Raw genomic sequence first — 27785 nt, forward strand, 5'->3', positions numbered from 1 at the left:
ATACATACATACATACATATATATATATATATATATATATATATAGCCTATATATATATGCTTTCACTTTTCCTTAATCTTTTCCAATCTGGCTATGTCTGAAACTTTGTATTAGCCTACGGGCACTTTCTGTGTTCATTTGCCTCTATGAAGAATCGTTTGTTCTATTACTCAGTTGTATGTCGCTTTGGATAAAAGCGTCTGCTAAATGAATAAATGTAAATAAATGAAAATGTAAATGCAAAAATTAAAGATGATTTTTATTTTTTGAGTGAAGTTTGCTTTTAACGAAAACTTCGCAGGTGAACGCGATGCTAGTGTCCGTTTGCTGCCTGGTGAAAACTGCCCTGACAAACTTGTAACTTTTGTGTTTGATGAAACGTTTGAAAACACAAATGAAACATATGCCTATGATAGTAAACTATGATACATAGTACACTTTTGTTGTTGTTGTTGTTGTTGTTGCATAGCTAGCAGGCATGATGTTTGTTTTTCTCCACTTATAAATCGCTGTTGATAAATGTCAGTCTCATAAATGTAAATGAATCTATGTAATTAATCTCCCGCCACACGGTGGAGCCTTAGTACAGGTAAATTATTATTCAAAGAATTGCCTGTGTTTGCTGCGTGTTAATGTAGACACAGACCAGCGAATAAGAAAGGATTAACTTCAGTGTAGGAAGGAACTGTTGATTACACTTCGCTCTTATGCATTTATTTTTTCCTCGGATCTGCTAAATCCAGTTGGCGGGGTTTCTCACCCCGAGAGCCACATCATCACCAGCTCTATATTAACTTTGCTTTACCAAAAATGACTCTAGTTTCTCAAAGCAAACAGGCTATATATTAATTCTAAGCATCCAAATTCAAATAATAGTGAAAGATCTGTTTAACGTTCAATATAAAAGGAAAAAAGTTGTCTTTGGTTCCTGTGGCTGCACAGACTCATGGTCCCTCCTCTCTCATTCAGCGCTTCTCATCTCTCCGACTGGCACTTCCCTCTCTGATGGTCAATGTTTCTGCTCTTGATGATGAAATTTATCTATTAGGTCGACGTCTTCTGTGCAACAGTAGTTCACAACATTTGGCAACATGTTGAAGGTGGTTGTTGAATCCGCCAAAGGAATTCCTAAAAAGACACTTGGAATTCCAGATCCTATTGCAGCAGTCATCTTTAAGGGTAAGTCTTCACGTTTGCCCCTCAAGAGGTTATTTTTTATTTATTTACTTTTTATTTATTTGCATTTGCTGAGTTAAATGATGTGTTCGAAAACCTAATTAAACTTAATTAAAATAGTTAACGAAGTTTAACTAAAAAGTTGAGCTGTCGATGCCTTTTTATAAATATGTATAAATATGACGTTTTCTATAGCAACATAACATGTTATCGTACGTTTTTGTCTCATAAATTTGGGATATGTTTGCTTACATGCAAAAGAACAGCAAATTTCCTTATAAGGGATTGGAATGACCCATCGTTAGGGAAACACGTCCCTCCCCTACACTGTAATGAGTGAAAATGGGCAGTTGTTATTTCAGCCTTAAAGGCACAATATGTACGTTTTTTTAAATTAAAATATCCAAAAACCACTAGAATAGTGTTATATATTTTGCTGACTTGTGTACTTACATCATCCCAAATGTTTCGAAGAATGTTTAAATCCAGAGAAATAATCAATTTTAACTAGTGACATGGACCGTGTCCATAGTGTCATTGTGTCGCCTGCCAATGAGGTCATAACCCCTTGATTTCCGGTTTTGTTTTGTAGAAAACATGGAAACACCAAAGACGCTTTAATATGTTGTGCGTTTTAATAGACCGGTGACGACCGCACAGAGTAGCATTATAACAGAACTTTCAAATGTGTCTAGTATGATAAAACAGCGCTGCTTTACCCCACATACGCACGACCGGAAGGAGCAGAAGCGGTCGACTGTGGCATAATAAAAGCTCTGCTGCTTTCGAGCCGTGTGTCGCGCTCGTTCAGCGGCCTCGTTTCGCTTCGACGGCTTTCAGCCTCACCCTGCTTCATTCTACTACGTTAATAAATCATTAGTTCATCCATGAACATGATTTCTGCCCGAGTCCTGTCGGATTGCATCGGCTGTGGGGATGAAGACGACAACTCCCATGATTCCACACTCAGTCACGGCGTCATCAAACTATTTTTTTTTATAAAGCACATTTTTTTACATTATAGTTCTGAAAACTAAATATAATGTATAAACAAAGAACGAAATGAATAAAATAATTTAAAATATATAATAGGCTATTAATAGTAACCACGAGCTGTTATATCAATATCAAAACTAGTGTAGTTTGATTGGTCATAATTTCGTTTAAGAGACTTGACAGTTTACTCATTTCAACTTTCAGGTGAAAAAAAGAAAACAAAAGCCATTGACAAAGAATTAAATCCTGTGTGGAATGAGGTCAGTACAAGTCATAGTACTTTCTTTTTTGTTGGACGCTAAAATGATGTCATTTAAATCAAAGCATCTTAAATGTGAATAACCAAGACCTGATTTTGCCGTTTCAGATCATTGAGTTTGATTTGAAAGGTACCCCATTGGATTCCTCATCATTCATTGACGTGGTTGTGAAAGACTATGAAACCATTGGAAAAGACAAGTATGTGTGCATCCACCTCTGTTTTACTGTATGGGCCTTTGTGGATTCTAACAAGTCATAATATTGCAAGCATGGTCAAAGAAAAGACATTTCTTTACATTCCTGCTGGTAAAGGTAGTGCAGGTGGTATTCTCCGTTTGCTGAGTGGGTGTGGTGGGTTTCCCTGCAATCATTTCACACATGCTCATTTCTGTGTGTAAAATATGACTGAAGTTGAAATCACTGCAGTGTAAATGATAAACCTAAGGAAGTCTTGTACTTCTGTAAAAGCTCTGTGAACTTTTAAGGAGCAGCAATGGGTTAGTGAGATTAGTTAGTGTAGTGCAGAGTTAGACATGAAAGCCTTTAAAATCTCACTGCCACACCCAACCACCTTGTCTAAACCTGCAGGGTTATGTTGGCTACAGACTCTAGACAGTCCAAAGCAGCACCTTAGATGAGTCCTTTAAAAAGCTTCCTATGTTAGATACACATGCAGTCAAACCTCGCTGGGTCTTAAACTAGTGAGCATTTGGTTTGGATCACAAGGCAGTTTTTTCTTCCATGTGGCAAGTTTTACTGTGCGAAGTCTGCCATTATAATGAACTTTCCATGAGTCATGCAGATGACTTCTCCGTAGCATTTTTTTTCTTCTTGCTGAAGTTTGTATTCTTTGTTGCCACAGGCTAGAGAGTAACATAGCAACAAATGTAAAAAAAAAAAAGAAAACTTGTGTGATTTCAGTGTTGACAGACTGAATCACCAATCTATATACAAGCATTTAAGAATGATGAAATGTCCTTGTTAAATTCACAGTTGCCTTTGGCCTTATTTGGGAATTTAAATTTGCTTTTGTAGAGGAAATTCATTTGGAGGAAATTCAGGAAGTTTTAGATTTGACAGATTTTAATCATAGTTTATGACTCATAAGTAAATCCTGTACACAGTTTCTTTTTCCTGCTTCTTCTTCTTTTATTTCTTTTGGACGTGTTCTTTTCGAAAGACCACAGTGATTGTTTGACAAAGGAAATGCCAGCAGATATTTTTGGCATTAAAATAAATACATAAATAAATAAATAAACAAAAAGAAAAAGAGATTATATTTCCTGAATATTTACAGGGAGGGTTTAAATATTCCAAAATTATGTTCCAAAACAGACAAGCTAAGGCCAGCAGCTCTCTGAAGTATGTTTGTAATGCAATAAGCCAGTCATCAAAAAACCTTGACAGGGTGATCAGGACCGTAACACAAAGTAGTCTGATTTATTTTGTGATTATGACAGATGACTGTACGATTTCCATGTATTACACAACAGGCAGGTTAATCTCCATATGATGTTGAGTCTTGTCCACATGGTGAATGTATCAGCCGTGATGGTGCTGAGCAAACAGGATGTGCCTGTGTGTATGCTTGTGATGTCAATTATTTATGTTACACTCTTACTCACTTCACATTGTGTGTGTCTCCACAGAAATTGAAGACAAGATGTACATAAACTTAGGCAGTACCGAATAGTTGTTTCCTCAGGCGTCCCCTCTCTGAAGTTACTCTTTTTATCCCCTCTGCCTGGCACACAAGTCCCTGGCCTGGTGTAATTGCTTCCAGCTGTCTTCCCTCTGCTTCCTTCTCAGTGCTTGTATTTAAAGGGGTCATATGATGCGATTTCAAGTTTTCCTTTCTCTTTGGAGTGTTACAAGCTGATTGTGCATAGATAAGATCCCTGAAGTTGCAAAGACTAAAGTCTCAAAACCAAAGAGATATTCTTTATCAAAGTTAAGACTCTGCCACGCCCCCCTAAAACGGCTCGTTCTAACACGCCCCCACATATCTACCTCACTATGTGGAAATATTAGCATAATGCCGCCCAAATGTGCACGCAAAGAAAGAAGGCGTGGTTTCTGTAACCACAGTTAGTGTTGAAGCAGACATGTCAGGAGACGCTGTGTGTTTCTAGGCAAAAGCAAAAGCACTTTATTTGGCCTTACGAAAGTAGATGCATTTAGGAATCTTTAAGATTACTTACAACAGAACAGCAATGCATTTTATGGACGCTTTTGGACCTGCTGTACTGTAGGATTTAAAGGGGACGTATCATGGAAAATAGACATACTTTAACATTTACAGCACAGTTCATAAGACATCACAACCACGTTGTTTTTTTTTTTGTTTTTTTTTTCAAAATTGATAATAATAAGAAATGTTTCTTGAACACCAAATCAGCAAACAGTATTAGAATGATTTCTGAAGGATCATGTGACACTGAAAACTGGAGTAATGGCTGCTGAAAATTTAGCTTTGAAATCATAGAAGTTTTAAATTGTAATAAAATTTAACACTATTACTGTTTTACTGTATGTTTGATCAAATAAATGCAGACTTGGTGAGCATAACAGACTTCTTTCAAAAGCATTAGTTCATAAGACATCACAACCACGTTGTTTTTTTTTGTTTGTTTTTTTTCAAAATTGATAATAATAAGAAATGTTTCTTGAACACCAAATCAGCAAACAGTATTAGAATGATTTCTGAAGGTTCATGTGACACTGAAAACTGGAGTAATGGCTGCTGAAAATTTAGCTTTGAAATCATAGAAGTTTTAAATTGTAATAAAATTTAACACTATTACTGTTTTACTGTATGTTTGATCAAATAAATGCAGACTTGGTGAGCATAACAGACTTCTTTCAAAAGCATTAAAAAATCTTACCGACCCCAAACTTTTGAACGGTATTGTATGTATATTTGTAGATAAAAGAAGCACATTTTTAAATAATATTTCTTTTTTTCTTTTTTTTTAAGTATGTACAATACCTAGTCAAAGACAAAAAGCCACTGCAAGTTTTGAAATTCTTCTTGAAGGAATTTTAGATTCAGACATGATTTTTAATGTTATGGAATGATTATAATAGGGTTGTGTAAATACAAGGATGCTGTTTTATTCTTGACATCCGTATTTTCCCCATGTCGAAATGTGGTGGTTGAGCCCACCCAAGCTAAATCCTGTTGCTGTTTCACCCTGATTCATCAGCCATGGCAAAACTACAGATGGTGTTTTTAAGGTGTCATTGTGAGCTCTTAGTCAGAGAGTTCTGACTAGACTTGTCCTGGGTGAGAAAAGCAGAAGTGAAACCGAATAATGTAATCTTTGTTTCCCAATTTTTCACCTTATTTTTGATTCTAAGTAGTGAAACACCGCCAGAGAAAGTTTTCATAATGGAAGTTTTCAGAATGCGATTTTATACTCTATATAAACTATATGTTCAATTTGTGGACATATTGAAGTTTGCTTCCCTGTTTAGTATTGTTTTCTTCTGCTTTCTAGATTTATTGGTTCTGCAAAGATCTCTCTTAAAGAATTGGCTGCTGGTCAGACCAGATCTCTTCCTTCCAAGAACATTCCTCTAATTAATGAGAAGAAACAGGAATTTGGGGTAAATATTTTTGTACAGTATGTACTAAAACAAAAATAATGATGCTGACTAACTTAGAATAATCTAGCATAACTCTTCTAACTGTATTTCTCTGCATTTACTACTTTAGGCAACTATCTGTTTAATGATTGGTTATGAGCCTCCTGCAAGTACTGTCCCAAACCCAAATGATCAAAACATGGGAGATGCCCAGGCTGGAGAAACTGCAGGTATTTTTATTTTCTTACATCTTACTGTCCTGTTGTTCTTTTTTTAACCTGTTGCCCTACAGGTCTGCAATAAGATTTTAGGCATTTGTGTTTACATACTGTATGGAAATGATTGATGCAAATAAGAGACAGAACATGGATCACTCACAAACAAAAAGGACACACTACCAGAGCCTGCCACATTGTCTCTGTGTACCTAACAATAATGATGATTCATATTGTAACTAAGATGGAAAACTAGGTCATTCAGTAATCAATACAATATTGCAGTCAAAATTACTGTATAAACACATTAACATGTAACCACCCACATTTACATATCAACACCTACGTATTCAGCAACTTGGCAAGGCTTTGCTTTGTGAAGTCAACATAAGTCATTTACATCTAGATACATTAAAGGTACAGTAGCAAAAACTGGGATCACTGTGCCAGTACCTTTTCCGACGGTACACCTTTGTACCTTATTTAACCTCAAAAGGGTGCATAGTAGTACTTTAAAAGTACATATTAGTTCTTAAAGTGTACATATTAGTACCTAAATGGTACATTTTAGTTTGTTTTGAAAGGGTACCCACCCCAGTTATTTGTATATGTTTCTTTTTATTTATGTATGTATGTATATATATATATATATATATATATATATATATATGTTGGCTTTGTTCTAGCTGGTGAAGAGGAGAAAGGTGTTGATAGCGATGAAGATGCAGGTGATGTGGCTGAGCCAGGGGCACCTGGAGTTTCTCCCTCTGGACAGCCAAAAAAGATGGTTCGTACAACTCGGAAGCGACAAAAAACTTTGTCCAACAAACCCCAAGATTTCCAGGTATGTATTCCTCTTGCTAAACATCCTATCTGAGAAGTTTTAGCTTTAATCTGCTGACATTGTTATTTTTACGTAGATCCGTGTTCGAGTAATTGAGGGTCGACAGTTAACCGGCAATAACATAAAGCCAGTCGTCAGAGTAAATGTGTGCGGACAGACACACAGAACAAGGATCCGAAGAGGAAACAATCCATTCTTTGATGAGGTATTTTGGTTATCAATGAGCCCATCTGACTTTGTTAACAAAGAAAGCTTAATGTCTTATTTTTGGTCAATAAATGTTTTTTTCTAGAGAGAAAACTTTCTTTCTCTGGACTGCTTCATGGCTTTGGTCTGCTTCCGCTTCACTCTGCACTGTACCTGTTTTGGCTAAAAACCTGCTGGCCCACTTCCTTCCTTTTGCCCTGATATTTCTGTCACTCTTACACTTGCCTCAGTGAGTCTACAATCTCTTAATTTCACATACATGTTTGGTGGAGGCCACTTTAACCAAAAGTTCTGTTTCTATTAGCATTTCATGGCCTGTGAGAGTCCTGTGTTGTGAATATAATTTAATTTAGATGACGTTTCTACAGATTTTCTTCTACAATGTCAAAATGCTGCCTTCTGAGCTTTTTGATGAGAGCATCACGATCCGGGTAAGATGGGTCTTGAGATGGTCCTGGCACAATACAAGCTCAACAAGTAGAACATGTTCCTTGATCAGTATTCTATCAACCAGTCAATCATAGCCCCAACCCTAAGCCTAATATTAAAATCTGAAGACACTGATTGGTTGATAACAATGTTGTTCCTGGATCAAACCAGGAAGAGGATCCAAGAGCATGTCCTACTTGTGGAAATCATGTTAAGTAAATATACGCATTTTAATATATTTTTATATTTGCTGCTATGAGAGTTTGTACTTTCATTTCTAGTTCATATTATGTGTAGACCATGGTTGCAGCTTTTTATTGTCTGTCAGTAATAGATATATTTCTCTCTTAAATCTAGGTGTATAATGCCTACTCCCTCAGAGCAGACAGTCTTATGGGGGAATTTAAGGTATGCTTTCATATAATCCATGCAATCCTAATGTCATTTGAATATATTTACCATGTGTTTATGATTTGGTTATAGAATCTTAATATCTAATTGCTTTGATGTTGAGTATGTTTCCTTACAAACTCTTTCAAACCTTGTTTTAACAGCTGGATGTCGGCTATGTCTATGATGAGCCTGGTATGTGAATAATTTGGATTCTGAACTGTTAAATTGTGCAACACAATGAAAATTATGTAAGGCTTAAACATTTAAAACTTTCTTACACCAGTACATATTCATATTAGTGTGACCTTTTTGCTTTGTCTGGTGTGTCTCTGACAGGTCATGCGATCATGAGGAAGTGGTTGCTGCTAAGTGACCCTGATGACTCAATCTCTGGAGCCAGAGGTTACCTGAAAGTCAGCATGTTCATAGTAGGCACTGGAGACGAGCCACCGGTAAGCTCCCAAGTACACATCACTCTGAACTGCACCTTTCAAAACAAACTGCGACCCAGGTTCGAGTCCTGACTCATGGTCCCCTCTTTCTTCTTCCCATTGTTTCTGTCTTATCTATACTGTCCATGGTGTAAAAAGGCTGGAAATATAATCATTGTTTTTAATGTTCAGTTGCTGAATTTGAACTAAATTTAAAATGAGGAAACAAATGGATTGTGCAAATATGGACATTTTGTATTTACTTTTCAGCATGAATGACCATAAACATGTTTAAAAATGTTGCCATTTATATTTAGGGTAAATTAGAGCATTCTGGAAAATGAACTGTTCTTTATTCATCCAGCCTGGTAAATTTATTAAGTAAACATGCGAATTTAGATAAGTGCCATATAATTATTGGTTACACTTTATTTCGATAGTCCACTTTAGACATTATATTAACTATATCATATAGTTTTTAAATATGATTAATTATCTATTAATAATAAATAAAAAATAACAAGAAAAAAAAAGAATTAAAAGAATTAATGTTACACAAAAAAACCAGCAACTGTGTTTTGCTGTGACTTGGTCTTGATCTATATGTGGTATCTATGATTAACTTGTTGATCAGGTGGAAAAGCGAGAAGCCAATGAGGAACAGGATGACATTGAAAGTAACTTGCTGCTGCCAGCTGGAGTCTCTTTACGATGGGCCACGCTGAGTCTAAAAATCTACCGTGCTGAAGACATGCCACAAAGTAATCATGACAGCAACACACAGCTGCAGTTCTATATACTCCCAATTCTATTCCCATAGTCAGTAACATGCGTCTTTTGTCACTTCGTTTTCAGTGGATGATGCATTTGCCCAGACAGTAAAGAGCATATTTGGTGGAACAGATGATAAGAAAAATTTGGTGGATCCTTTTCTAGAAGTCAGTTTTGCTGGCAAAAAGGTGAAAGGTGAAAATATGTTTTTTGATGTTTATTGTAAAAAAAAATAGGTCAGATTGGTAAAGAATTGTGATGGTCTGTTAAAGGTGTGTACAAAGATCGTAGAGAAGAATGCCAATCCAGAGTGGAATCAGCTGGTTCACCTGCAGGTTAAGGTAGGAAGAGCGCAAACCTGGAAACTAGGTTGATAGGTTAATAAAACTGAATACATGTCAAATTCATTAAATCAAAAAGTAACCATGTAAAATGCCTAGAATGCTTTTTAGAACAGTGGTGGTTGAAGTCTAACACACAAAGTAAGTGAATAGCATAATATTTCTTAAATCTTTCCTTTTAGTTCCCATCAATGTGTGAATGCATCAAACTTACTGTATTTGACTGGTAAGTTCTTTATATGACTGATAATTTTATATACACTACCATTGAAAAAACTGGGGTCTGTAAGATTTTTTAATGTTTTGAAAGAAATCTCTTATGCTCACCCAGGCTGCATTAATTTGATCACAAATACAGTAAAAAGAGTACGATTGTGAAATATTACCATTTAAAATTAAAGTTTTCTATTTTAATGTATTAAATAAAAAATGTATTCCTGTGATGGCAAAGTCAGCAGTCATTACTCCAGTCTTCAGTATCAAATGATCCTTCAGAAATTATTCCAATATGTTGATGTGGTGCTTGACTCTTGACTCTTGCCTTTTGCAGGGATCGGCTGTCAAGGAATGATGTTATTGGGACCACCTACCTTAATCTGACAAAAATAGCATCATCTGGTGGGGAAATTGAGGGTAGGGTTCTCTGTTTGTGTCTCATGAGGTGCAGGTGTGAAGTTATTTAGATTTTACTGTACAATATTAATGAAGTATCATTGATTTTTTCCTTCACAATACAAACTTTATTTTAAAATAAAACTTTTGGATAAAAGTTTACAGTTGAACAGTATGTATCCTATCTAAAACTCAGTTTCTTCACCAGAATCACCCTCAGAAAATGGACTGCCTCCTTCCTTTAATGGTAATGTGAATTTATTTAATTTTATTTTAATATACTTAAAAATTAAAATAACCCTGTTTAATGTTCAGCATTTGACATGTTAACTTCAGGCAACTTCAGGCGTGAGTTTGGGGTGTTCAAAACAACAGCTTGGAGTGTTTGAGAAACCTGTTTGAAAACAATCATTATTTTTGCAGTTACATTTGGTGGCACTATTGGTGTAGAATTTGTTAAAGGGGTCATATGATGTTGCTAAAAAGAACATTATTTTGTGTATTTGGTGTAATGAAATGTGTTTATGCGGTTTAAGGTAAAAAAAACACATTATTTTCCACATACTGTACATTATTGTTTCTCCTCTATGCCCCACCTTTCTGAAACGCATCAATTTTTACAAAGCTCATCGTTCTGAAAAAGCGAGGTGTGCTGTGATCGGCCAGCTATCCAGTGCGTTGTGATTCGCCGAATGGCGTGGTTGACTCTTAACTTTTATACATAATATCTCTTTGGATTTGAGACTTTAGTCTTTGCAACTTTACAGATCTTCTTTATGCACCAAGAGCTTGTAACACTCCAAAGAGAAAGGAAAAATTTAAATCGCATCATATGACCCCCTTTAAAATTGGATGTATATTCGTATTTCTAATATAATGGAATTTCATCATTCTTATGCTTTTTAAGTTTCAGCTGTCTTGTATTGATTTAGTGGTCAGCTCAATGTATCTCTAACCGATTTTCTTTTTCAGTGGACACCACAGAATCTGAGGTTGGATTTCTTCCTGCTTTTGGGCCTTGTTATGTTAACCTTTATGGAAGTCCAAGAGAATTTACTGGCCTACCTGACCCATATGAGGATCTAAATTACGGCAAGGTGAGTGTTGTAAAGAAAAATGCTGTGCTGGGGGATTGGTGAGAGCTACAATATAAAACATAATAAATACTGGCCAAACGCAGTAACAATCTGAGAAGGAAAGCATTTCTGCAACACCTTGACTTTGAAGATAATATTGTCATGCACTGTTTGCTTTGCATAAAAAATTGAATAAACAGTACATTCAGCCATTTTACATTCACACCACCAGTTGTTTGTTGCACAATCCATGGCAGTTGTCAGAGCTGTTAATCTCGAGCTGTGTGTTTCAGGGTGAAGGCGTGGCATATCGAGGGAGGGTTCTGATCGAGCTTTCCACTCAACTGGATGACAAAACTGACAAAAAAGTGGAAGACATTTCAAACGATGACAATTTGGTGGCACAGGTAACAGCAAGCATTTCTCACACCATTGCTTCATGGAATAAACATTCATCTAAATATATTTTTCACATTGATTCCCAATTTCATCGCCAGAAAAGACTAGGGAATTGAGATCAAAATCATTATTTTTGCAGACTAGAACTAAAAATTCTTGTTTTATGTACTTTTACTGTGCAGAAGTACCAGCGGAGAAGGAAGTATTCCTTATGTGCCGTGTTCCACAGTTCCTGTATGCTTCAGGAACCTGGAGAGCCTATTCAGTTTGAAGTCAGCATTGGAAACTATGGAAATAAACTGGACTCCACATGCAAACCTCTGGCCTCCACCACTCAGTTTAGCTGTGCTGTTTTTGATGGTGAGTTTCTCAACAGATACAAATAGTCCAAACATGAGCCACTTGAGCCCTGCATTATTTTCCTCATAACTGTTTGTGTTTGTCCATAGGAAATCACTATTATTACTTGCCCTGGGCTGATTCTAAGCCTGTTGTTATCCTCACATCTTTCTGGGAGGATATAAGTCATCGTTTGGATGCAGTGAACATCATTCTCTACATTTCTGACCGACTGGTACGATTTTAATGCATTTTCTTGCCATAGAGCAGACAGATAAATGATTCAGAGCAGTCACACATTTTGTATGCCTTTTTCTTTAGCAAGCCAACATCGTCTCTCTGAAGACAGCACTCCTGGCTAAAGTGTCTGACTCTCGCCTAGCTGAGATTTGGCTGAAACTTATCACCCAACTCATTGATGACCTTTCCAGGTAAATCCCAGAGGGTAAACTTTCTTATCTTCCTCTGTTTTATTACTTAGAATTGCCCTTGGAGCAGTGTTGAGCCCAACAACAGAATTACTAAAGAAAATGTTTGTTGACAGGATTTCTTTTTTATTTTGTCAATAATATTAATGAAGACATGACGAAATAGATTCATTGTGATGATAATTAAATAATGTTGATTCATACTTAATTAAACAATTGAATTATATTGTTGATGAAAATATGGCAAAAAATAGCACATAGCCCAGTGTCTCTAAAATGCAAAAAAACAAAAAACAAAAAACAACCCTTTCATAAACTAAAACTATATGCCATTGCAGAGAAATAAAATATGACATAAAAACATATTGGCTGAATTTAAAAAATCATTTTTGTCAAAAAACAAAAACTATGACTAAAACAACAACAAAAAAAATGTGAAAATGAACACTGTCTTGTGACTAACGTTATTTACCACGTGATTAACTTCAATCTTGTTGCTATTAGTTACCAGTTACCAGATTTGGAGGGTAAGCCGAATCTGACAGCGCTTGATATTCAAATCAAGAATCTGCGTGACAAAACCGTGGCCAGTGTCAAAGAGGCGGCCATTCGCATGAGGGAGGAGGCTGTTGATGTTAGAGCCACAATGCCTGATATAGAGGACTGGCTAGAGCGAATACAGCAGATCACAGAGGAGGTTTGGCATTGCCTCATGAGACACTAATCTTATACTACTGAGTTAGAGTTTGTAAGCAGAAGGGGATGTTGTATATTCAAAAGTCAAATATGCATAATCAAAAGCCCTTTGAACATTCACATGTTTGTTTAAATTCACAATACAGCCTCAGAACAGTATGCCTGATGTTATCATATGGATGCTGAGAGGAGAGAACCGTGTGGCCTATGCCCGCATCCCTGCCAATCAGGTTCTTTACTCCACCCACAGCGAGCAGGCCATTGGCAAGTACTGTGGCAGGATGCAAAGCATATTTATGCAGGTAAAAATTACCATTTTGTAATTGAAAGTTTGACTGGTGCCATAACATGAGGGTAGTTAACACATGACATGTCCATGACTCTTTTATTATTCCAAATGAAGATTTCATGTTTAAATGTTCATATATTTATAAGATAAGATGTATGTTTTAGGTCATTTTGCTGGTAAACCTTTCTTACTTCTAGTTTTTCACCATTTTTAATCACTATTTTCATTTTTAAAATACAAATATTCAATGTTGTCATTAAATAATATTTCAAAAAAACATTTAATAATAATTATCATTAATTATTATTCAGTATGATAGTAAAGTATAATAACTATAGAAAATAAATTGTAATTTTTAATTAAAACAAAGACTCAATCCAATATATTCCAATATGTTTGGTAAACATGCTGTCAAAATCAATCTGAAGCTATGTGTTTGACAACATTGTTGTAAATTATAGTTTAATTTGTAAGTTTATAAGCCCTTGAACATACTCATATGAGAAAGTGAAAAAAAAGATAATTTTTGATTAAGTCATGTGTCAGAGATGTGACCTAGCAGTTAATGCACATGCAATATAAGTTTGTGTCTGTTACATTTCCCAGTCCCATTCCCTCATTATTTCCTAATAAATTAATGCAATATTCCAGATTTTAAAAAAAAGATTAAGATTAAATGTAAACTTCTTGTTTTCAGTACCCAATGGACAAAAATAAAGGTCTCAAGATCCCCGTGCAGCTGCGTGTGAACATGTGGTTGGGTCTGTCTGCACATGAGAAGAATTTCAACAGCTTTGCAGAGGGAACATTCAGTGTGTTTGCAGAGATGGTTAGTAAAAGTGGACACTGATGTGAAACCTATATAATATTGAAGTTTGTTGTGACCTGTTTTGTGGAACTTCCCTTAGCAACAATATGACATCCCTTTCTGTTGTCCTGTGCTAGTACGAGAATCAGGCTCAAGTTTTTGGGAAGTGGGGAACCACGGGTCTAGTTGGCCGGCATAAGTTTTCGGATGTGACAGGAAAAGTAAAACTGAAGCAGGAACGTTTCATGCCACCCAGGAGCTGGGAGTGGGAAGGAGACTGGTTCATTGACCCCGAGCGCTGGTAAGCCACGTATGAATGCGATATATGATTGCATGTTTTCAATATGAATATTTCTGTCGGTATGATTAGTGAGGTTATTGAGCTTTACTTTTTAGCACCCACTCAGCTTAAACTACACTGCACTGCAAAAAAAAGTATTAATCAGTATTTTGTCTTTTTTTTTCCAGTAAATAATATCTAAATGATTTATACACTATTAATTCACTTGATAAGCAAAATTATGTAAATTAATAAGAAAAAAAATATTAGATTAAGTTTATTTTTCTTATCCCATTGGCCAAATATTTTGTCTTGTTTTAAGAATAAACCTTACTAAAGTTTGTTACATTTTTGCACAAAAAAGAAACAATTTGCTAATGAGGTAAGAAAAATAAATCTTGAAAATAAACATAATTAGATATTTGAAATTCAATTTTACTTCTCAAATAAATATATCTTATTTTAATGGTTTAAATATTTTGATACTGATTTATTGTTTTTTTTGCATTTTCTGTACATTACTGAAAATGTGTGGATGTACACTCTTATTCAAAAGTTTGGGTTCAGTCATTTTTTTAAAAAAATTTTTCGAGAGAAGTCCCTTATGCCCGCCAAGGCTGCAATTTTTTAAAAATACAGTAAAAATTTGAAATATTATTACAATTCATAATAACTATTTTCTGTTTTAATATATTTTAAAATGTAATTATTACTGTGATTGCAATGCTGAATTTAATAATCTAATATGCTGATTTGTTGCTTAAGAAATATTTCTTATTATTATCAGTGGTAACAATCAGTCAAATCAGTTTTTGTGGAAACCATGATACTTTTAAAAAAAATTAAAAAATCTGGATTCACTGATAAATAATTACAGCATTTATTTGAAATAGAAATCATTTGTAACATTTTAAATATCTTTACTGTCACATTTGATCAATTTAATGCATCTTTGCTAAATAAAAGTATTAATTTCTTCTATTTATTTTTATTTAAACTTACTGACCCCATACTTTTGAGTGGTTGGCTATGTAAATAGTGACTCTGTGGAATAAGTAAAGTGGTTTAGAGTCTATTTACTTCTGTCTAGAACACAATCAGAGGAAATTGTGGTAGTTGGCATACAGCCGTAGTCGACCCTGCTGTAACATAAACATAGTCTCTCTGCCAGGCTCTCACTACTCTGTGTTTATATAGTCAGCTCATTTTTTACTCTTCCCGGCCTCTTACACTGACCCCACTCCCTATCCTGTACTGTGTCATGGCCTTGGCTCAGTGTTTGTTTGACTGTTTTGTGTGTGTTGAAATAAATGTGTCGCTAACGCCCCAGCTGTGTGTTCTGTGCTTGACTCAGTCTGCTTACAGAGGCTGACGCAGGACATTCTGAATTCACAGATGAGGTCTACCAAAACGAAACTCGCTTCCCTGGCGGAGAATGGAAACCTGCCGCTGAACCTTTTACTGATGTGGTGAGACAACAAGCACTGTAAAGTCAAGGAGAAAGAGCAACATTTAATGTCACATTCAGCGTGTCGACATTTCAGTTTTGAATTTGAATTCTGAATATAGTATGGAAATTTGAAGCAGCTGAACTTTTCTCACTTCCTGTGGCCGCATAGAAAGTTCACAACCTCCATGCCTCAATTTTAGATCACTGGGATTGTGCCGGTTTTTAAAAGAATAATTCACCCAGAAATGAAAATTATGATCATTGAATTATAGACTCATTCTCATGTTTAAAACTCAATTTATGAATCTGTGGAACAAAAAGGTGACATTTTAACGAATATCATGGGCATCATTTTAATCACAAAGCACAATAAAAGTATCTTAAAAGATTTCAGTACAACCATATGCCATATGATAGCTTTATATGATGAACATCTGGGTTCATGAGATAAGCAATGATGAATGATTTTATGAAGGAACCATTGATTCTTTTTAATGAATCAGTTTATCCATTTCTGATTCATTCATTCATATTGTGTGTGATTTGGTTTTCAAGTTCAACTCACTGACTCCGTGATCAGTTCAAAGCGGTTCTCGAGTTTATAGCCCACAGAGTGGAAGATTATTCAGCGAGTAACAATTAATTTAAATTTCAGTTTGTTCATCACACCAAACTATTGTACTGTATGGCTTCAGAGGACGTTTTAATGATACTTTTATGGTCTTTGTGTACTTGAAATGCTCTTGAAATGATTCAAAATGTCACATTTCTCCATGGAAAAAAGAAAGTTATTCATGTTTGGAGAAACATGAGGGTGAGGAAACAATGATAGAATTGTCATTTTTGGGTGAATGACCACTTCAAGTATTGAATGATGAGAATTGTTCTGTGCAGAATGGAGAGAAGGCCCAGAACCCTCAAGAGATTGAGTGTCCTCCAGGATGGATTTGGGAAGATGACTGGAATTTTGACAGCAACAGGGCAGTGGATGAGAAAGGTCAGGCATTCTGACAACCAGTTATGTTACAAAAGATTTATAGTTCAAATGAATGCTGTTCTTTTTTTTAACTTTCTGTTCATCAGAGAATTCTTAAAAATGTTTCCACAACCATATTAGACAGCACAATTGTTTTCAACATTGATAATAATAAGAAATGTTTCTTGAGCACTAAATCAACATATTATTATTTCTGAAGGATCATGTGACTCTGAAGACTGGAGTAATCCAGGAAGCATCCCTTACATGATTCCAGCTGATTCCAATACTTTAACATCTGTTTTTCCATTATTTGTGTTGGATGTCAGGATGGGAATACGGTGTCACCATTCCTCCTGATGATAAGCCCAAGTCCTGGGTTGCTGCTGAGAAAATGTACCACATCCATCGCAGGAAAAGACTGGTCCGCCCCCGCAGGAAGATATCAGACACACCCACTACAGAGGTGAGAACTCCTCACTACTGTTTCTTTCTGATTTTTAGTGTATAATTGTTCTGATTTGTGCCATGTTAACTTGCACTGTTGTCTTGTACTGCAACTGACTTTGACTTCTGATTGAGTATTAGTGAAAAATCATTAGTCAAATATTGTCTGTAATATGTATAATCAATGTTTTCACAACAGAAGAAAGACATTGGCGATGGCTGGGAATACTCGTCTCTGATTGGGTGGAAGTTCCACAGGAAGGAGCGTTCCTCTGACACATTCCGCCGCAGACGCTGGAGGAGGAAAATGGCGCCAGCTGAACGTGTTGGCCCTTCGGCTATCTTTAACCTGGAAGGGGCTTTGGTTAGTCCATTGATTGTCTTGAATGACTGTCAGAATAGAAAACAACTAGTTGTTTGAAACAGATTCTGTTTTGGGTAAGGGACAACCTTGGACTTATTTGTTCATTTATTTGTCTCTAGCACAGGATTAAATTATATTAAAAGTATTATGGTTTGTTTTTGAACCATTCCTGTGGTTGTAGTTTGAACTTCATTTTGAAGGATGTTGAACTTTTTAAAAAGCCACCTCTTCCTAACTTGTTTTTATTTGCTTATAGGGAATAGATGAGGACGAGAAAGGCAGCAAAAAGGACACGGCTAAACTCTTTGGTGCCAACACACCCACTGTGTTTTGCAGATTTGACAGTGAGTAATGTTTATACATCCCTACTGATTAAAGAACTCCTTCTAAATGAGTCCCTACACTGATTATATCTCTGAGACTAACACACCCCTCCTCTTCCTGACAATCTGCACAAAACAAAACAAAACAACAACAAGAACAGTTAGGGAGCCAATAGAAATCCTGAGTGAGTGGTGCTGATTAATGGTATTATTATACAAAATTCAGTAGGAAGAGGAAGCACCAAACACCTAGCTGTGCTGCATGGCAGAATTTCCATGAAACTATAATACTGTTTTAAATTACACTACCGTTCACAAGTTCAGCAGCCATTACTTCAGTCTTCAGTGTAATTCTAATATGCCGATTTGGTGATATTTTTATGGAAATCGCAATACATTTTTAAGGATTCTTTGATGAATAGAAAGTTTAGCATTTATTTGAAATACAGTAGAAGTATTTTATTTACAGACATTTTTGATCAATTTAATGCATCCTTGCTGAAAAAAAAAGTTAAAAAAAATTTGAAAGTTAGTATATGTGAAATAATTTAGAACAACTTTTCGTGGTGATAAACAGTCAGTCAGTGGTTAGTTCAGCATTAGAACTTTATCAGGTAAAGCTTAATTGGAAAATAAACATTTCCTTCTGTTGATTATACAGATTGGAATTGGAATAATATATACACATTCAGTATATATACCATTATTTATTACTTTTTCATAATTGTGACTTTATATCTAACAATGTGACTATATCTGTCATTTTAAACTGTATCTTGCGAACAGAGTCATTCATCTACCATCTCAGAGTCTATGTATATCAAGCCAAGAATCTTCTGCCTATGGACAAAGACAGCTTTTCTGGTGATGAATTTTTCATCTAATATGAACACAATTCACCTTACACATGTGTTTTTAATTATAAATATTGTCTGACTGATCTTTTGTTTTTTTCACAGATCCCTATGTGCATGTGTCATTCTTGCATGTCAGTAAGACTACAGAGATTGTTAAGTCCAGTCTCAACCCCACATGGGACCAAACCCTTATTTTTGATGACATTGAAATCTACGGAGACCCTCAGACCATCGCTCATAACCCACCCAGTGTTGTTCTGGAAGTTTATGATAATGACCAAGTGGTATGACTCTCTGTTAATCCAAACTCTGGCCTTCGGGGAATCTTCAAAAAGCACTGCATGTTGATCTTGATCTTGATCCATGGATGTGTTGCAGGGGAAGGATGAGCCGATGGGCAGATGCACGTGTCCTCCAGTAGTGAAGCTAAACCCTGCCACCTCATTAACACCTAAACTCCTTTGGTTCCCCATCACCATGAAGGGACGAAATGCAGGAGAAATGCTGGTAGCAGCTGAGCTCTTGCTCAAAGATAAGGTTGTTTTATTCTTACTTGTCGTGTGTTAATATTTTTCTCCCACTATACAGCAGTGTTATTTGAGTTACCTTTATATACTTTATATGCTTTTAATTTTATACATTCTGATTTTTTATTTATTTTAGTTAGTGCTTTTGTCATTTTTATTATTTTTTGTTTTCTTTTAATATTACTATTGAGGCTTAATTAAGTTTTAGTTTTAGTTTGGTTTCCAGTTAGTAATTTTGGTGCTAAACTTAAACTAAACAAAAATTAAAAATGTTGCCTTTGCAACTCACTGAAATACCTAATAATATATTTAAGCTTTATTTCAATTAACAAAAATGTTTTAATAATTTTTGTTTTAGTTAACGGTAATAACCCTGCTACCCATATATTAATAAACACTTTAAAACATGGCTAAATGTATTTAATTATTAACATATATTGTTATCATATATTATTTTATACAAATTTAATTTCAAATGTATTTTTTTCTTATAGTCAAGTCAAGTCACCTTTATATTTATAGCGCTTTATTCAATACAGATTGTGTCAAAGCAGCTTTACAGTATTGAACAGGAAAATAGTGTGTCGATAATGCAAGAGGACAACAGTAAACACTCAATTTTTCAGTTAAAGTCAGTTCATTGTTGATTCAGTGATGTCATCGTTCAGCTCAGTTCAGTTCAAATAGTATCTGTGCAGTCAAGTCGACAATATTGCCAGAAATTAACCGTCCCCAACTAAGCAAGCCAAAGGCGACAGTGGCAAGGAACTAAAAAAAAAAGTAAACCTTATAGAGTAAACCTAAACACATATGGTTGTTTGTTATTAAAAATTTATTGAAAACAGTAGTTTAGAATGAAATGTGTTTGATGTAAATATGTTTAGCAGACTACTTACTGCCATCTGTCCTCATATACAGCAGTTACTAATCTAAATGCTGTTTGTATCATAGGATTGTCTGCAGTTTCAGATTTGCAGGGCGTAGCCAGTATGTTTTGTGAGAATTTAGCTAAATCACCACTACCAAGGAAACATGCAACTGGAGAATTGCAGTTTTACCCAATGACCTAACTGTTGTCACCAATAGCGTGTCTCTTAACCACAGCACCATTATCATTTGCTTATCCTCTATATGCTGTTCATTGTTGACCTCAGGCAAATGACGTTAACCTTCCCCTGGTCCCACCTCGAAGAAGTGAGAATCTGTACATGGTTCCGCAAGGGATCAGGCCTGTGGTGCAGCTCACTGCAGTCGAGGTAATGCAATCATCCTTACGAATAATGCGCTAAAACCAAACAACTACTGCCAGTGTCTCATACTGTGTGTTTTGACAGATCCTGGCCTGGGGTTTAAGGAACATGAAGGCATATCAGCTGGCTGCAGTGTCTTCCCCCAGCCTTATAGTTGAATGTGGAGGGCAGACTGTTCAGACTGCCATCATCAAAAACATCAAGAAAAATCCCAACTTCCCTGGATCTGTCCTGTTCCTCAAAGTGGTACAGCACCTCCTTAACCCAAAGAAATAGCTTTCGCTAACCTAAAAAAAAAAAATGCTGAAATGTGTGTATACAAAACAAAGGATAGAATGATTTTTGCCACATGTGACCTTCAGCTCTATTTCCAGCTCCTCTCATGAACAGGATGGCCCACAATGGCAAGCTGTGCTATTGTGCTATTACTCATTTTAATGGTTAGAGATTTAAATAAACTTTGATGCGTAACTCATCCCATGCCCTTTGTGCTTTAGCCATAAATGTAAACACAAATTATGAGGGGTCTTGTGTATAGATTAACTATACTTTTCATATTTATGAATGAGAAAATGGGCTAAAAAATGCCACAGACTAAGAATACCACTTTAGAGTGGGTTCTTTTGACGTAGGTCAGTAAGCAATGAATGCCCTAACAACCATCAAGGACACTGTAGCAACCCAGGACAACAACAACCCTGAACTGACTCAGAACACACTAGGATTGTGGAGGCAGGTTTTGCTGCTTGGACAAGCACCACTAAAATCTTGTTTTTAAAAGACCATGTAGCCCAAGAGTCTAGATTATATATTAAATCTGCCCTGCTTCCAGATTTAAGTATGTTTTGATCCTAATACATAAAGTAAAAACACACGCACACAAATACAAAGTAGTTGTGTTTGCAAGTGAAGCTTTGTTGGTTTTAAACAAGCAGATCCTAACAGTCTCTCTCTCACACTCTCTCTCTTTCTCTTCAGCTTCTCCCTAAAGATGAGATGTACACTCCACCCATTGTGCTCAAAGTTATTGACCACAGACCCTTTGGTCGGAAACCAGTCGTTGGACAGTGTACTATAAACTCCCTGGAGGAGTTCAGATGTGATCCTTACATAAGCACCACCGAGGTGGCTATGTCTGCCAAGGGTAACATTGTATCTCAATTCATTTCGAATTAATATATTATATTATATGATTCCATATATACACACTTTAATTATCTCATGTATAATTTATGTGTCTCAGTGGCCATGATGGCTGCAGCTCCCAGAGATGTTGTCATTGATATGGGGGACAGAATGCCCAGCCCTTCTAAACAGGTACAGCGAACAGATCTGAGTAATTTCATGTATTTGCAACCCTTATGATAATTAGTTTACATCTTCTTTTTTATTGCTACTCATTTGTGGTTTTCCCACTGCCAGTAGAAAGAAAAATAAATAGCCTTTTCCGTCATTATATAACAGTCTGGAAACTATGCTATTATGGCACAAATAGCTGCGGACAGATTGTTACAGCATCTTAGAGCCAAACTCACTTCTATTATACCACAACCTATTGTAGGAAGAGGATACAGTGGACTGGTGGAGCAAATTCTATGCCTCCATTAACGAGCATGAAAAGTGCGGCCCTTATCTCCAGAAAGGATATGACACCTTAACAGTGAGTTTACTTGCTGATCTTACCATCCTGTGTGGATATTTGCATCCTGCTTATGTTTCAAAGCAGATAAGGTATGGCCATTGTTATGTAATTGAACAGTGTTAAAATGTGTCTGTTTTAGGTTTATAACACAGAGCTTGAGGCAGTCCCAGAATTCAGAGGGCTGACAGACTTCTGCACTACATTCAAGTTACAGAGGGGCAAAACCGAGGATGAGGAGGAAGACCCCTCTGTAGTGGGAGAGTTCAAGGCAAGTCTGTGCCAGTCAGCTATGCACTGAGCTTTCTTTGCTTTTGAATTGAGTGGCTTTTTTTTATAAGGGGTGGCAGTTTCCTTGTCATTAAATATCTAGGTTGCTAACACAAAGGTTGCTGGTTCAGTCCAAGTAGTGGAGACTTTACGGGTAGTTCAAACCCGCGCTATCACTATTGTGACCTTGTGTAAGGCATTTAATCTCAGGTTGTTGAGAAAGAACTTTTGCCCTACTGGTCTAATGTATCACGTAATAATGAAAACATTTTGAAAGCATTTGCTACAAGGCAAGTTTACAAATAGAGGGGATTCTGGACAACTCTAAACACTGAGAAAAGTTGGAGAGAGAATTTGCACACACAAAAAAAAAAGAAACAAAAAGAGTATAGGTTATATTAGACTGTCATCTAGTGGTCGACATCTAACCAAGCAAATTTTACTTGATGATATGGTATGACTATATTCACAGGGGTCCTTTCGAGTGTATCCCTTGTCAGATGACCCAAATGTCTCAGACCCACCACGACAGTTTAGGGAGCTGCCTGAGAGCTGTCCTCAGGAATGCCTGGTCAGAATCTACATCATACGCTGCCTTGACCTGCAGCCAAAAGACAACAATGGCATGGTGAGTATATAGCCAGTTCACAAGTAAAACAATAAAAGATTTTGATGGTTCACAAAGCATCACATTTTACATTTTTGACATGTAACGTACATATGCTTTCTTTATGTAGTGTGATCCCTACATAAAGATATATCTGGGGAAGAAAATGATTGATGACAGAGATCACTACAAACCAAACACTCTAAATCCAGAATTTGGAAGGTGAGAATATGAATATTGATGCATTTACATACAGATATTTGTGTACTTCTGATTTTGCTGTTGAGATTTTTAAAATTTGTTCACAGAGTGTTTGAACTGAGCTGCTACATTCCACAAGACAAGGACTTGAAGATTTCCATCTATGATTATGACCTGCTTAGCTCCGACGAGAAGGTTGGGGAAACAATCATAGACCTTGAGAATCGACTTCTTTCTCGGTTTGGCTCACATTGTGGAATCACAAAATCTTACTGTGTGTAAGTGCTTATCTTACCAGTGGTTACTTTTTCACGTAAAGTTTTATCATCTCATTGCCTATTACTAGAGATTTACATGTACTTGATATTGTGATTTTTCAAATATGTTTGAAAAAGATCTGGTGTGAATCAGTGGAGGGACCAGCTCAAACCATCTCAGATCCTAGAGAATCTAGCCAGGATGAGAGGAATTCCTGCTCCTCAAATTGCAGATGATGGAAGTTTCCTGTCGTTTGGAGGACGAGAGTACAGGCTAGATGAACTGGGTATGCTTATTCAAACTATTAGACCTTGTCTTGACCTCAACATCATGTACATAAACTACTGTTCAAATGTTTGGGGTCAGTAAGGTATTTATTTTTTATTTTTTTAGAAATGTTATAAACTACTTTGAATGGTAGTTTATATATAAAACTTTTATTTAGAAGTGATGCATTAAATTGATCAAAAGTGACAGTAAAGTCATTTATGTCACAAAAGAAATTTCAAATAATGCTGTTCTTTTGTACTTTCTATCCATCAAATAATCCTAAAAAATGTATCATGGTTTCCAAAAATATGAAGCAGCACAACTGTTTTCAATGTTGATAATAAGAAGTAATGTTTAGAATGATTTCTGAAGGATCATGTGACGTCATCAGCTTTGCCATCACAGAAATAAATAGCATTTTAACAGTTATTAAAAGAAAAAAAAACAGCTATTTTAAATTGTATTCATATTTCACAATATTACTATTTTTACTGTATTTTTGATCAAATAAATGCACTTTGTAAGCATAAGAGACTTTTTTCAAAACATTAAAAAATCAACCCGACTTTGGAAAGGTAGTCTGAATATGAACTTAAGAAGCCCTTATGTAGTAAAGAAAGGCACAATTTGTTGTTACTGTAGTTTTACCTGATTCAGCACAAGTGTACATGATGTATGTTGCGTTTTTACTTTGGTGTGGAACTCGCGGCAACATATATTGCTAAACAAGCATTTTATAATATAGTAAATAAGCAATGAAAACACAAATGGATATTACTTTGCTCATAGAGGCCAATAAAACCATCCATCCACATCTGGGCCCACCTAAGGAGCGAATCTGCTTGCATGTGTTGAGGAGGCAAGGCCTCGTCCCAGAGCATGTGGAGACCAGGACCCTGTACAGCACCTACCAGCCCACTCTCTCTCAGGTCAGTCCCCACATCCTCAGCTTTTCTAATACATACTCAAAAACTTTGCAGTGATTTTATCCAGAAGTACTGTCTGTCACTCATGTTAATTTTGTCTTTGCAGGGCAAAATCCAGATGTGGGTTGAAATATTCCCCAAAAGCCTTGGTATTCCAGGACCCCTTTGTGACATCACTCCTCGGAAACCCAAAAAGTACCATCTGCTTTTCCTCACAACTGTAAAACTTCTTATGTGTGATTGGTGTTGTAATGTGTCCCTTTACATTGAAGGTATTTCCTGCGAATCATCGTTTGGAATACGACTGAAGTCATCCTGGACGAAACCAGCATCACAGGAGAAAACATGAGTGACATCTATGTGAAAGGGTAATATGTTGATTATAATATTAGCATAGTACTACTGTTCAAAAGTTCAGGATCAGTAAGTATTTTTGAAAGAAATTAATATTTTGATTCCGAAAGGATTCATTAAATTGATCAAAAGTGTCAGTATTAATCCTGAAAAAGTGTAGGCTATCAGGGTTTCCACAAAAATATTAATCAGCACAATTGTTTACAATATTGATAATAATAAAAAATATTTATTGAGCACCAAAACAGCAGATTAGAATGATTTCTGAAGAATCACGTGACACTGACTAAAGACTGGATTAATGAATGAAATTTCATTGCCATCACAGGAATAAATTAAATTTTCAAATATATTAAAATAGATAAAATGTATTAAAATAAATTATTTTAAATTGTAATATTTCAATATTTCACAATATTACTGTTTTTACTGTATTTTTGATCAAATAAAGGCAGCATTGTTGAGCATAAAAGACTACATTCAAAAAGATAAAAAATCATACCTACCCCAAACTTATGAACGGTAGTGTATATGTATTTATTTACATTATATATTATTTATTAATAGTTATTATTGTACCTGTATGTCTTTATAGGTGGATGCCAGGTATGGAAGAGGACAAGCAGAAAACTGATGTCCATTACAGGTCTCTAGATGGAGATGGAAATTTCAACTGGAGATTTGTCTTTGGCTTTGATTATTTGCCAGCAGAACAGTTGTGTCTTGTGTCTAGAAAGGTTAGTGGCTTGGAAAACTGTAAATAAATGTTGTATGAAGTGTTTTCATTCATTGATAGTCACAACAAACTATGTGTTCTCATTTCCAGGATCACTTCTGGAATCTAGACAAAACTGAGTTCAGGATCCCTCCTAAACTGATCATTCAGGTCTGGGACAATGACAAATTCTCCTTGGATGATTACTTAGGTGAATTCTCTACTTCGAATCAAAATATATGCCCAGCAGATGTTTAATCTTTCTTTTTTCATGGCAATTTTGATGTTTTTGGCAATTGGCTTTTGGCAACAGGCACGGTGGAGTTGGATATGCTTCACCTCATCCCTCCAGCTAAGACCCCTGAAAAGTGCTCTCTAAGCATGCTAACCCAAACAGGCAAAAACCTCACGCCTACATCACTCTTCTCCCAGAAGTCAGTGAGAGGCTGGTGGCCTTGTGCCATGGAGGAAGATGGCAAAAAAATCCTGGCTGTGAGTGTAGCTTGCAAGCATACTGATAAAAATAAGCTACATGACGCATACTGCATATGTACAGTACAAATGGTAAAGACCGTTCTCTTTGTGGCGTTAGGGTAAAGTGGAGATGACGCTGGAAGTGGTGGAAGAGGAGGAGGCAGAAGAGAGACCAGCTGGGAAAGGAAGAGATGAACCCAACATGAACCCCAAACTAGATCCTCCAAAGTACGAGAATATCAGTGTTTGGCCATTCAGTATCATGTTTGATTAGATCATGTGAGTAATACTGTATGTTGTAATATGTTCAAACAGCCGTCCAGATACGTCCTTCCTTTGGTTCACAAATCCATGCAAGACCATGAAGTTCATAATATGGCGCAGATACAAATGGCTCTTCATTGGACTCATTATTCTCATACTGGTGATCCTGTTTATTGGAATCCTCTTGTATTCCTTCCCTGTAAGTCTTTTCCAAATATTATTAGTAAATAAGCAAATTATTATAAGCAAAGTACATGTAAGAATCACTATATCATGTGCATTTTCTAAATTTGCCCTTTTATTCTTACAGAACTACATTTCCATGAAAATCGTGAAGCCGTATTAATTGGAAAATTTCAAGATATTGGCGCAGCGACCTGCACTGGGACTCAGTCAACAGAGAACCAGCAGAAATTTTATTTTTATGTATTATCATCTATTTTTCCACCTACAAAAATACTTGAATGCATAACCTACTCCAAGTGCTATTTTTTTTTCTTTGTAGTCAACACTGGTTTGGCAGATAGCAATGCTGCTAGAAGTTGCACTATATTTTTTGTTTGATTTCCAATCCCTGACTATGTTTATTTTCTTTGTTAATAATATGCATACAAGATTAGAGTTATGCTTATGTTGCATTTTTTTTTTGCTATTGTAGAATTATGGGATTCATACAGTGCATATATTATAGAAGTTACCATTTACAACCAGATTTTAAGTATGCAATTTTAAGTAACAAAAATCAGATTTTAACTGCTCTTTTGTTGTTTATTATGCATTAAACAAATATTTCTTGTATTGTATAGGCTATACTATTATCATTAGTAAATACATTGATATCAGTTTCCATGAACAGGGTACCAAATCTTATTTTCTTTTTCAATAAATTATTAGTTAAGGAGATGCGTAGAAAATGCCGATTGTAAACCTCAGGTGTACAAACCAAATTTTGCAAAAGTGCTTTTCTATTTTCTATTGGTTTTATATGAGCTTTACAGATTTATGTGCACTAGCCACTTTTCTTGCTAGGTTA

The 27785-nt window shown here is 35.9% G+C and overlaps 1 protein-coding gene across 1 annotated transcript; it reads left to right on the plus strand.

Annotated features, from left to right (window-relative positions):
* Positions 1-687: 687 nt before the first annotated feature.
* Positions 688-27446, plus strand: LOC107716336 (myoferlin-like). Its single transcript, XM_016522735.1, has 53 exons — positions 688-1180; positions 2378-2433; positions 2541-2632; positions 5935-6043; positions 6153-6252; positions 6924-7081; positions 7158-7286; positions 7657-7719; positions 8075-8125; positions 8272-8302; positions 8447-8562; positions 9176-9302; positions 9397-9500; positions 9585-9653; positions 9836-9879; positions 10204-10286; positions 10474-10512; positions 11238-11362; positions 11635-11748; positions 11923-12100; positions 12190-12314; positions 12401-12510; positions 13012-13204; positions 13350-13505; positions 14190-14321; positions 14438-14601; positions 15935-16049; positions 16925-17027; positions 17336-17472; positions 17653-17817; positions 18074-18161; positions 18927-19004; positions 19100-19281; positions 19376-19534; positions 20679-20780; positions 20859-21020; positions 21753-21918; positions 22018-22091; positions 22336-22434; positions 22556-22684; positions 23156-23311; positions 23421-23512; positions 23599-23769; positions 23887-24035; positions 24809-24948; positions 25052-25140; positions 25218-25313; positions 25895-26036; positions 26126-26225; positions 26328-26506; positions 26607-26716; positions 26804-26951; positions 27063-27446. The coding sequence occupies exons 1-53, from the start codon at positions 1093-1095 to the stop codon at positions 27096-27098; spliced, it is 6123 nt and encodes a 2040-aa protein (XP_016378221.1). The 5' UTR covers positions 688-1092; the 3' UTR covers positions 27099-27446.
* Positions 27447-27785: the final 339 nt, after the last annotated feature.

This window comes from Sinocyclocheilus rhinocerous, unplaced genomic scaffold (assembly GCF_001515625.1).
Source record: "Sinocyclocheilus rhinocerous isolate Xijiao unplaced genomic scaffold, SAMN03320098_v1.1 scaffold869, whole genome shotgun sequence".
Lineage (NCBI taxonomy): Eukaryota > Metazoa > Chordata > Actinopteri > Cypriniformes > Cyprinidae > Sinocyclocheilus > Sinocyclocheilus rhinocerous.